The 12409-nt window shown below is 42.2% G+C and overlaps 1 protein-coding gene across 6 annotated transcripts in view; it reads right to left on the bottom strand.

The window, feature by feature from the left end:
• LOC147034337 (uncharacterized) overlaps nt 1-12409 on the bottom strand; it is an 86482-nt gene that overhangs the window by 21400 nt on the left and 52673 nt on the right. For 4 of the 6 annotated variants that reach the window (XR_015058095.1, XM_085881033.1, XM_085881059.1 and 1 more), the window contains exons 2-4: nt 10541-10697; nt 5921-6051; nt 1983-2086 (exon numbers count right to left, since the gene is read on the bottom strand). Coding sequence is in view for 5 of the 6 variants with exons in the window: in XM_085881033.1 (XP_085737159.1) it covers nt 1983-2086; nt 5921-6022 (206 nt within the window). In the remaining variant the exon portion in view is untranslated. The remainder of the gene's footprint in view (nt 1-1982; nt 2087-5920; nt 6052-10540; nt 10698-12409) is intronic. The other 2 variants (XM_085881042.1, XM_085881052.1) reach the window with 1 other exon arrangement.

The raw sequence follows: 12409 nt of genomic DNA on the forward strand, positions 1-12409 counted from the left end.
CACCGACTTGATCGCACAACAGAACATTCCCACACTTCCCTGGCCACCTATTTCACCTAATATTCCTCCCATAGAACATGTGTGGGATGAAACGAACGACAATTGCGCCGTCTTCAAAACCAAGTGGCGACGTTGGCCCGACTGTGGCAGGCTTTAATTGGTACAGATCTGGAATTGCATCCCTCAAGCCTTCTTAAAACATGTTGTGTCCTCAATGTGGCGCTGCTGCCAAGAGTGTTTCGAAGCAAATGGTGGTCACACCAGATACTGAGCTGTTAACTGACTTTTGACCGCATCTCTCTTCGAGCCTTTGGACTCTGGAGCCATGTCTTGCACACATGTGTTGACAAATCCCATGTCGATTTCATGTTTATCAAACACTAAATGTTGATATGACCAAATAACATGATGTGCTTGTTTTCATTTCTCATTTCTCATTTCACATGCAGTAAGTGTAAATGATGCACAGAACTTTTTTTCCCCGTTGGTATATACAGCATGATATCTCGAAAAATTGTGGATGAATTATGACACAACTTGGTGGATGAGTTGGTTAGGTGACAAGAACAAGCAGATTCCATTTTGCCTCAGGTCCGAATGCAGATCCGTCCTATCAGTAGGATATGCGTGGCGGAGGTACGCGTGCGGTATACTATACCGGTGCCGTTCTCGTTTCCATGTGATGGTCCAGAGGTACGCACAGTCACCTCTAAGCTGTCTCGCCTGGGTTTGATTGCCGACCCAGCTATAAACTGTCATCCCGGTGTTTTCCAGGCAAGGTTGTCCATCTATGTGTATGCCGTCCCTCAGATGGAGGTTAAATGGTCGTCCCACCTCCTGGCAATAGTTAGTAGACATCAAACATGAAGAAGGAGATGATGATGACTTTTCCCCACGTGGCAATGAAAACAGATGATTACCAATGCCACTGAAGGTGAAGGAGGTTCTGTTTTCACCCCTTTCTGTCTGTGTACAGGATGTCTCAAAAAGTTGTGGACGGATTTGGATGAAACTTGGTGGAGAGGTTGGGTGTGTGGTGAGGATGAACTGGTTAGATTTTGATTGAAGATCTGGATCCGTGTCCTTGAATTTTTAGTGATTCTTCACCATTGAAAGGACCAAAAATTAAATATTGTAGCATCTCTCAAAAAGTTATGGACGGATTCGGACGAATCTTTGTGGACAGCTGCTTGGGTCAATGACAAGGACGAATTGATTCAATTTTGTTGAAGATCCGAATCAGGATATGAGAATTTTTTTTTTTAATTTCTTTCAGTGTTTCTTCACCATTGAGAAATGGGGCTAAAAACGATACGCAGTATAGAACAATATCTCAAAAAACGATACGCAGTATAGAACAATATCTCAAAAAGTTGTGGATGGATTTTGACAAAACTTGGTGGATGAGTTGGTTAGATGACAAGAACAATCCGATTCGATTTTGGTTCAGGTCACCAGATCCAGCCTATCAGTGGGATACAAAACATAAACTGTTCAGCCTGGTGGAGGTACGCGCTCCACTATACCGAGTGCCGTTCCAGTTACCTCTGCCACTGAAGGTGGACGGAGGTTAATGTACTCACCCCTGTTTGTATGTTTGTCTGTGAGCAGGATATCTCAAAAAGTTATTGATGGATTCAGACGAAACTTGATGGACAGGTTGGGTGTGTGACAAGAACAAGCTGATTTGATTTAGGTTGAGGTCCTGATGCAGATCCGGCCTATCAGTGGGTTAAAAAACGTAAACTGCTCAGCCTGGCGGAGGTATGCGTTCCACAGTGTCGGTCTTGTCTTGCATATTTTACAGTGTATGAGGTTAAATGTTAAAGTATGTTGTATGAGGCATTGAGTTACATGATATCGAATCCTCTTTCGTATGGGTTCGCATCATTGCTGAGATCACGGCCGTGCTGCTGATGCATTGCCTCCTGTAGGTTGGGGCAGGAGTCATTAATTTAACCTCGGTGCCAGCGAGAACTCACCTATTCTTCGTGGCGAACATAGTGTGATCTTCAACGTCCACCAACCAACGGTACGCCCAGTTTAACATCCACCCAAGAGATGGTGCACACATCGGTGAATCTCCCTGCATACAAACATCAGGATGACAGTTTATACCTGGGTCGAGATTCAAACCCAGGTTAGACAGCTCAGAGGCAAGTGCGCATACTTCTTGGCTATCCTGCCAGCCCTTTAACATATATGAACTGAAGTCATGTCCGAAGTTAAATGATGTAGTATGTTGTATGATACATGAAGTTAGATGATCTAACATGTTAAATCGTGGCCCTTGTTAAAACACCTAGTTAGTATGTTGTATAAGTGTATAATGCATTAAGTTACATGATCTAACATGTTAAACAGTGCCCCCTATTTAAGCGATCTAGTATGCTGTTTAATGCATTGAGTTACATGATCCAACATGTTAAATAGTGCAGTTGTAGACTGCCTGGCAGCCAACTCAGCCCATCAGCTCCCAATATTGGTCGACCAGCCACAAACGCTGGAATGGATTTCCCATTGTCGGATTTTCTGGCCTCGCGCTGAAATTGTCGAATATTATTTCGAAAAAGAATTTCACAAACTCTACGGCCAAATAATCAATATAAGATATTAAAAAAAAAAAATACTTTTTACACTATTATTATGAGTGTTGATTTATTTTGATCTCAGAAATACAACTGATTCAACCCATTTATTTATTCCACCTGTGGAAGACCAAAGAAATTCACTTTTACAAGGTAAAGCTATTGGAGCTCAGTGAACCACTGGTGCACTTTTTTGGAGATTAAAACTTCAGCTGGTTAATTGGCTCTAAACTCCAGGTGAACAAGGTTTTCTTACACATTTTCTGTAATTAAAAAAATTATTGTGCTTTTTATTCTCACCCTGAATGGGGATGCGAGACTATTGCAATACCCCTGTCTGTCTGTCTGTGTTTCTGTGTCTGCGTCTATGTATTTTGCTTTAAAAATGGTTTTCTCTGCAACCGCTTGTCCGATCGATGCAAAACTTTAAACATTGAAGGGACTCCCCGTGGAGAATATTTTATTGCGAACCCTGATGTCATCGGTTACATGGTATGTTATCCATATTGCACTAGAGGAAAAAAAATTGGACATCATTTTCTCTGAAACTGCTCAACGAAAAAAATTGAAACTTGGCATGTCATTAAATCCCCATGGGGGTATATAGGGCAATAACGATTATGTCATCGGAGACGTGGTATTCCAGCCATAATTGGTAGAATTGCCAAAAAAATCTGAAACTTCATCCATCTGATCTATGACCCGATTTGAGTGAATAATTAAATTTATGATGTTCATCACCCATGCCAACAAAAAATGTGACATAATAGGGAGTATGGATGATACGGGTGTATGGGCCATAATAGCAGTGGGCCATAATAGTAGCGTATTCAGTTAACGATGGCATTTATGTTCAGAATGAACGTGCGAGGAGGGACTACGAGCTCTATGACTGCCATTCGAGTTGCTCTTTTGTTTTTCTTCTTCTTGGCATTTGGCTGATGGTGATACCGATTACACATCACAGAAGCAGCTTAGTGTTGTCATGACCAGTAAGACAAAGGTGTCTGGGCATTCTAACCTAATTATCAACTATTTCATCAAGTTCGCTTGGTCTCTTCTGATGCTGAAAATCTCACAAAGAGGCACGGTCATCAAACACTATACGACCTATACAAGTGGTTTGGAATTTGATTCGACAGACAAGTTCATGTAAATATAGAAAGCATCTTGAAATACTAAATATTTACATTGCATACTGGACAGCTGACCTTCTGGAGGAGGACACATGGTGCTGAACAAGCTGTGCACAAACTGAATGTAAAACAGTAAGAAGAGGAAGGGGAAAGTGGGGATAAAAGAGAAAAGGAACACAGAAACCAACAAACTGACAAACTAAAAGAGGTGAGGGAGAGGGGGAAAATCACAATAATTTGGAAAAGGGGAGTGCTTGAGAATGGGGTCATTTGGGGTATACGAGATCATTAGTAGGATGGGGGGTGACCTGGGGTATGGCGAACAGCTGTCTTGAAGCCCTGGAGGGAAGAATGGGACTGAACGGACTGGGGAAGTTGGTTCTACAGTTGAGAGAAAAAGAGGAACAAATGAGTGGAGGTGAGCAGTGAGCCTGGATTTTGGGAGACTAACAAGAAGAGGGTTACTGGCAGACTGTTTGAATTCTGCAGAAACTGAGGAGTGACAGAACCAAGAGAGGGCAGAGGGTGCAAGAACAACAACAAAAAAAAAATTTTTAATCAGAAATCATGCATGTGTCAACATATCACAATAATGAACGAATATCACAATTATGAAAGTTATGAAATCAGTTGGTGCAGAGCACTTGCTTCATTTGTTTTTTGGCAGTGATTACGAAAAAGAGTCTCCCTGGAGTGAAAGTCATTGTGTGGAACAACCTTAAAACCACTATAGAATACTACACAACCATCATCTCTTTCCAATAAGCAATCCAAACACGTCGACCATTCCATGGTCGAAGTGTTTGGATTTCGTTCAGCTCAATCAACATGCACTGAGCATACATAACTTCTGCTGAATCGGCAAAGATGTCCTGATCTTCAAGAAGTCGGTCAATGTGGTCTCTTTAGACATCCTCCATATTTTATTTGTATGTTGTCATGACAAATATGCCAAAGAACTGTATGCTATTCACTTAGGAAATACCGCATGGTTTGTGACCTGTACATCTTCTCTCACATCTCTGCTCTTTCCTTGTCTATTCCTTCTGTAATTTGTCTTTCACCCGCTTTTCCAGGTATTAATCTATTCCCCATCAATTTATTCTGGCCGTATTTTCTCATTTGTCCTAAGTTTTGCCTGCATTCTGTGAAACACACTTTGCTGAACTTTGTGCAGTTGATATCGATGTTCCAAGTTAACCAGCCGCCGGTGCCAAAATACCGAGACCATATTTTGGGACCTCTTAACTCACTGCAATTATCCTCCTGCTTGCATCTTCATCTGCATTTGATATTTTATTTTCGACCATCGAAGTTATTTTTTGCTTTGTCATGATCCTTCGTAACATGGCATATAAAAAGGAAGCACATACTCAAATATACGATGACTCTCCTCTGGTGCCCATGGCTTCAAGCATTACAAGATCTTTTCGGAAGAAATAGACAATGCCTGTAGATGCAACTGCAGACAAACAGGTTGATGGTCTTCCAGACTTCATTGCCTGTCTTCATGTGTTTCCTCTTCTATTTTTGCCTTCGAACACCTCCCCCACCACTTACAAGATTGTAGGCATTTATCAATTATATAACCCATTCATATTTACCAAGTATTTATTTCTATGTATATCCACTCCTCCACACTCAACCCTCATTTGTGGAATCAGACCCTGACCGCATGCAAATCCACACTGCCGGTACTTCAAGATAACTGCAAATCACCATCCTATGTACTACTTGAAGTGCCCGTCTACGACAGGTCACCACAATTAGCATAAATATTCTATTTCAGCTCATGTAACCAGGTTCTGTGATAGTTGCCTGATTTAATTAGTTTCAAAAATTATTTTGTGTGCACATGTTTCTTTACAATTGAATTATATAGCGAAAGTTTCCCCATATCAGTCAGACACTCATTTTAATTTATGAAAAATGCAATACCTGGAGTTTTGACTACATACATACATACACACACACACACACACACACACACACACACACACACACACACACACACACACACACACACACACACACACACACACACACACACACACACACACACACACACACACACACACACACACACACACACACACATCCTCTACATCACAGCTCCATTATAGCATGATTGTTCCCTGTACCTAGTCATGAACCTTTTATTCTCGTGAGTTAACTCTGCTCCCTTTGTCTACCTACCTGTAACGCCTTTCCACTGATGCTGATATTATTTGTATGCCCCTTGTCCACCTGTTCTCCTTTGCTCTGTTGTCTTTGTTTCGATGAAGTTCCATCTGTCATCGAGTTGTTTGTTCCACAAGCATCAACGTCTGTAAATACAGTAAGTACGGTATATTAAAATATGATAAGAAAATAAACAACTGTTGCAAATTTTCCACAAGAGAACAGAACTCAGGTCCACAGGAAAAAAAAAACACACACAGACAATAATAACAGACACAAGACAATGCACCAAATTATGCCACGTGGACCAAAGTTGAAAACTTTTGTGAGGACGTTAATTTTTTTAAACACTTTGCGCTTATTTGTGAGTTTTGAACTCTTTCATGAAGAAAGCTCAGGCGGCCGAGTTTTCAATTCAAACTTTATTGGCAGATGCATGCTTAATTATCCGCATCATTAGAAACCCGCACGTTAGTTACTGCTTCATGCGAGCTGAAAACGATTTCGCTAATTGCTTTCTTAGACACTATTGCTCTCATACATTTACATTTGAGCACTCTGGTCACGACAGTGAATTGGTTAGCAGGTTCGCTAATTGTGTTTTGAAAAGTTTAAGGTGTTGTGTAAAGCGCTCTGTATCGGCAGGAGTAATGATTTTTTTATTCATTTATTTCTTGTATTGCGAGGTTGCGGAACAACAAAATGTGGTTACTCATATGCAAAAAGTTTCCAAAACAATTCAGGGATATCAATTAACTGGCTTCAATATCAATACAAAATTTTATTGCAGATCCTCAGCATCAAAAAACTGCATATTTCGAACAAACAGTTTCAAATGTAGCACCTCACCACCATTGGTGATGCAACACACATTGCATCAAATGCGGCAATAAATGTGAATTGTTGCTGACAGAAGATACCATTTGCATTTTTGCCATCTCCATCCCTATCCAGTTTAGAATCCTATGTGGGCACAGGCAACTTGCTAGTAGTTTCATATTCGCAGTGCTGGATTTATGGTGGTGGTGGCTCTTTCTGACACCAACGATTAAGTAAAGCAGTGGTTTTCAACCTTTTTCACTGATGGCACTCTAAGCTCTTATACCTTATTCTGTGGCACCCCTTTTCAATTTTCTATCTGTATAGTTGCCAAAAGAACATTGCAGGCTCCAGAAGTTAAATTATTCGATAAAATACATCATTTCAGGAGTGTTTTGTGGGCTTTTATTACCACCAATGGATTCCAGACACAACTGAAGATTGGCAAAGCATGCAATTAGCCAATCAAAAATATATTGTATTACTGTTACAACTTCCAAGCTACATTTGATTTATTTGAGTAATGAAACTACAAGTAACAAAACAAGAAGCATTGCTTTATATGTTAGTGGTATCAGATTCCACCAACACAAAAAAGTGAAAATCCCTCAAACAAGTGAATGCAGACAATATTAGCGAAACAATTTCTAACTACACTTGTCTAATATCCATTGAACGCCCAATTTTTGTAGCAAATTTGCTACACTGGTTAATAAGCTACAATTCACAACAATCAATAATCCTGGATGAGCCCCTGTGTGGTGATGCCCTGGGGGCACGTATTGGGTGGTGGAAACCTCAAAGTTCAGCAAGTGCCCCGGTTGCCCTTGCGTAAATCCGGCCCGAAGTTTCAATATTGTATTATATCAGAACTGCACTTGTTATCGTCATCCACACTGAAGCATTGTATTCGCATCATGGCAATGATCACGTGTCATGTGTATAATGGTTGAACGTTTGTCGGATCTTCAGGTGACATTTAAGGAGGTGTTTCAAATTGTTCACAATAAACTCGTTAATGGGTGTAGATTAAAATTTGATGAAGGAAATTGTTTATACGAGGTGTGTTCAAAAAGTATCCGACCTTTGTTCATAAAAAATACTCGTATCCAGATACAACAAACTTACACTAATCTCCTTCCAAGTAGTCCCCTTGGGCTGCCACACACTTCTCCCAACGGTTCTGCCACTGTCGGAAGCAGCACTGGAACGCCTCTTTTGGGATGGCGCGCAGCTGGTCCGTCGCATTCCGCATGATGTCTTCTCTGGACTGATATCTGGTCCCTTTCCGGGGCATTTTCAGCTTGGGGAAAAGCCAGAAGTCACACGGAGCCATGTCGGGAGAGTAGGGAGCCTGACGAAGCACAGGTGTGTTGTGTTTGGCCAGGAAACTCTGTATCAAATGTGAAGAATGGGCGGGTGTGTTATCATGATGGAGCTGCCAATTGACCGCTGCCCACAGGTCCAGCCGTTTGCGTCGCACAGCATAACGAAGGCGACGCAGTACCTCTTGGTAGTACTCTTTGGTGATGGCTGTGCCGTGTGGTGGGTACTCGTGATGAACCACGCCACTGGAGTCAAAGAAGACGGTCAGCATGACTTTGACATTGCTGCGGATCTTCCTTGCTTTTTCTGGCCTCGGGGATGTTGGATGCTTCCATTGTGATAACTGGATCTTGGTTTCTGGGTGGTATCCATAAACCCAGGTCCATCGCCAGTGATCACTGTGTTGAAGAAGTTGGGATCGCTGTTCACAGTCTCCAGCATGTCCTGTGCGATCTCCAAACGGAGTTGCTTCTGCTCGATCGTTAGCAGCTTTGGCACGAACTTCGCTGAGATTCTCCTTGAGCCCAAATCCTCAGTCACAATGGAATCAACGGATCCAATGCTGACGCCCGCCTCGTCTGCAAGTTCTCTGATCGTGATTCGACGATCCTGCATCAGCAGGGTCCTCACTTGGTCAATGACGATCTCATTTCGGGATGTTGAGGGCCTACCAGAACGTGTTTCACTTTCCACTGATGTGCGACCATCTTTGAAGCGGTTGTACCACTCTTTTATCTGTGTGGTGCCCATTGCTTCGTTCCTGAAGGCCTGTTGAATCTTGCAGATCGTTTCCACTTGGGAATCGCCAAGCTTTACACAAAATTTGATACAGTAGCGTTGTTCAAGTTTTTCCGTCATTTTGTCAAAAACGAAAATCCGACGGCGCTCACTTACACTTCCTCACTCATCGGCGGTCTGTCGGCGACTGACAGCTTCTGCAGGTGGGAAAATATTCACGCATACGAATTAGGATCGCCTACATACGTGCACCAAACCACGCCTCCCTCGCTTCATTTGTTTACGCACGAAAAATTAAGGTTGGATACTTTTTGAACACACCTCGTATATGGTTAATAAACCAACACCAACACGTGTTTTCTCGTCTTCATGCACGTGTTGAAAATCAACATGGTGGGAAGTGAGTGAATGAAGATGGTGGAATAGTAAATATACTACCACTGATATGATTAGTACTACGTTTACTACTCGTACTTCTTTAACGACTCCAATTATTCCTGTACCTTCTTGTGGGATGACAGGGGAAAGTTTACGGCACAAGTCTTTTGCAAACTGACTGGCCAGGCCTATGAAGGTGGAAGGAATTGTGGAATTTTTTCACAGTGAGGAAATAACTTGCCGACTATTCCTGAAAGACATCGTGAAATTATGAACGTCTACCAATTTTATAATGCTCGCAGATGGGTCACCAGCTCAACGTCCAGCCGAGGGACAGGGCACTTTGTGATACAAAGCATTGTTTGTAGTGAAGCTCCAATCCGACAGTTTATAGCCAGACCGAGAATCTAACCCAGATGAGATGGTTCAAAGGTAAGTGTGCTACGTCTGCACCATCTTGTCAGACACATGTCGTGGAACAGCGAATTTTGTTGTGAAATTTCTGGTCAACGAAAACACGCAAGCCTGTTTCACAGACAATACGCGACTTTCAAATTGACATCTATATATAAAACGAGCCGTGCGTCCGTCTGTGCATTTGTGACTGTGCATCCATTTACTGCTCATACATTCTCGCATCGGCCATGGAATATAACACACATATACATATTACATATACACATACACACGGATGGATGGTTAAACATTTACCAATAGATGCAAAAACCAAGAATAATTTATCTTGTGGCCACAGAACCAAACAAAAATATATTTATAACAGCCCTCACAGCTCCCGTAGAGACGCCCCACCATCCCAAGATGATTAATCTTGCAAATATTTTCAAGCATTTGTGTGTTTGTACGCTACTCTTTTCATGGCTTCACCATAAATTTTGGGTGTATGCACTTCAGAATCTGGGTAGGGTTTTAAGCTACCCCTCCCCCACAAATAAATTCTCTGTATGTACGTATGTATGTTTGTGTGGGTCTGAAAATCATAGAAAAAAAAGGATCACCTGGCCAATCTCCACCAACTTTTGCAAACATGCTTGGGGTACCCAAGGTCAGGTCATGGGCCTCACAAAATATACCCCCCTCCCCTACGCCTACGAGGGTGAGAAATCCCACTTATGATTTCCAACTGTATGGTTGAGACAATCCACACCAAATTTTGCAAATGTCAGGTTATGGATACCCACTCCTCCCACCCCAAATGTCAATTCTCCATATGTCTGTGAGTGTATGTCCAAAATTCATGGGAAAAAGTGCTGGGGGTACCCAGGGTCAGATCGTGGGCACAACCCCCCTCCCCTCCCGGCAAGGCAATTATCTGTATGTTTGTGTGTTTGTACATCTGAAAATCAAGAAACTGACCTCAAACAAGGAAGTGATGTCATTTGGCCTGTCATTGCCACAGTGCACTCTCGGCTCAATTTTTGCGACAGCTTTAAACATCAATCTTCGTGAATGTTTCATGGTCTAAATAACCCAATATTGATGGGGTGACCCAGCTTTGGTGGTGTACCCAGCACTGCATGAGGAAAAAAGAAACAATGTAGAGGTTCAGGCACATGTTGTGCATTGAAAACGCTGAAATGTTATAAACAATTTCAAGTGTTTGTGCGTTTGTTTGTGTGTGCATTATTCCTTCACGGCTGAACCGTAGAACCTAGAGGCCCCAAACTTTGGGTGTAGGTACTTCAGAATCTGGGCAAGGTTTGAAGCCACCACACGTTGGCCTTGAAGGCCGTTTTGAGGCCACCAAACACCGCGAAAGAGTGTATATTCAGATGTGGACTCAGGCTGTGCTTTCTCTGGCCAGCAGGCAAAGATAACCACAATGAGGCAAATCACTCCATAGCTTTTCAATGCCCAACGCATCCTGAAACCCCCACCTTATAAATATAATCATAAATAATTTCAAGTAGCTGGGTACATTCTTCGTGGGCACGTCCTGAAACTACTGCCTTCTTCGACATAATTTCAAGTGGCTGATTACTTTTTGCCGGGCACAGACGGGTACCCCAGCCAGTAGTGAATAAACTTACCCTGTACATACACAAGCCCCAGGTATGTCCTTCCAATCGGTGTTCAGAAGAACCTACTCCAGATACACAGTGCATCACTTCTAGCGATCTGCCACGGGGTTGTGCAACACAAGTCCTTCCACTCCACTTCCACCGATCTACCTGGTCGGAAGCTTGCAGTGCGAGCAGGTGCCCGTTCGGTGAACTGAGAAACTTCTCCAAGTCTTTCATCATTGTGCAGAGGCACAACCCTTTCTCTCAGGTACTTTTCCAAGTATCTTTCAGAAGTTAAGTAAGCCATTCCAAGTAACAATCCCTATCGTGGACACATAATACATTTTATTTCGCCCCCACCTCTTCAGCCTCCTGGGGTTTCTGCGCATGCGCAACGAGCATTTTGGGGCAGATTATGTCATTTTGAAAGTGCAGTATTGGCTGCATAGTTTGGTCATGGTTGCTTGTCAAGGTTACATACAATCCGAGTTAACTCATGTACATGGATTTCATTCCTGCTTCCTGAATTGTGACAAAGTTGTCTTCCGTGTTATAAACTAATGAGCGAAAATTAAAAATCTACAACGTATGACGGACTTGCCACAATTTATATTTGAGTCATTTAAGTTGTGTATTGTCATCAGTGCAAGGTCAAAGCAAGCCGACCTATGAATCGATATGGAACTAATCTTTTAATTGTTACATAAATAGGACTGTAATGTTTGTTGAGGCTTGACGCTAAATGTAAATAAGTCGAGTAAAAAGGTGACATGGTGAAAAATGCTGATGATGTTAGATTTCACAGCTGATGGAAAGATTCGGAGTGTTTGGGGAAGTTCTCAATACATCCGGATATGGAGCCATCTGTTTCTAACTCTTATGAAGGTGGCCCTATATTTCCGCAGAGCGTTGACTTAATAAGCAAAGCAGGATAGGATGCCAGACTGTAGTGAATGCTTGAGATATTTCCAGGGAGACAGTCCTGACTTTCTGTTTGAGATTTAGGGCTTCCAATCATTGTTGAGAGAGGAGCAGCAACATGTCCAGTGTTGAGTGACATGACACTTTTCTCTAAAGGATATATACCAAGCAACTGATTTACATCACGCAATAACTCATAGTACAGCACAAATATTCCCAAAATTATTTTGCATCCTGCAAACTCAAGAACAATCCACGCTTCGATGCTAAGTAAATGCAGGATTTAAAAATCTTGACTGAC

This window comes from Eptatretus burgeri, chromosome 1, assembly GCF_056783735.1.
Source record: "Eptatretus burgeri isolate ZD-2024b chromosome 1, Ebu_testis_v1, whole genome shotgun sequence".
NCBI lineage: Eukaryota > Metazoa > Chordata > Myxini > Myxiniformes > Myxinidae > Eptatretus > Eptatretus burgeri.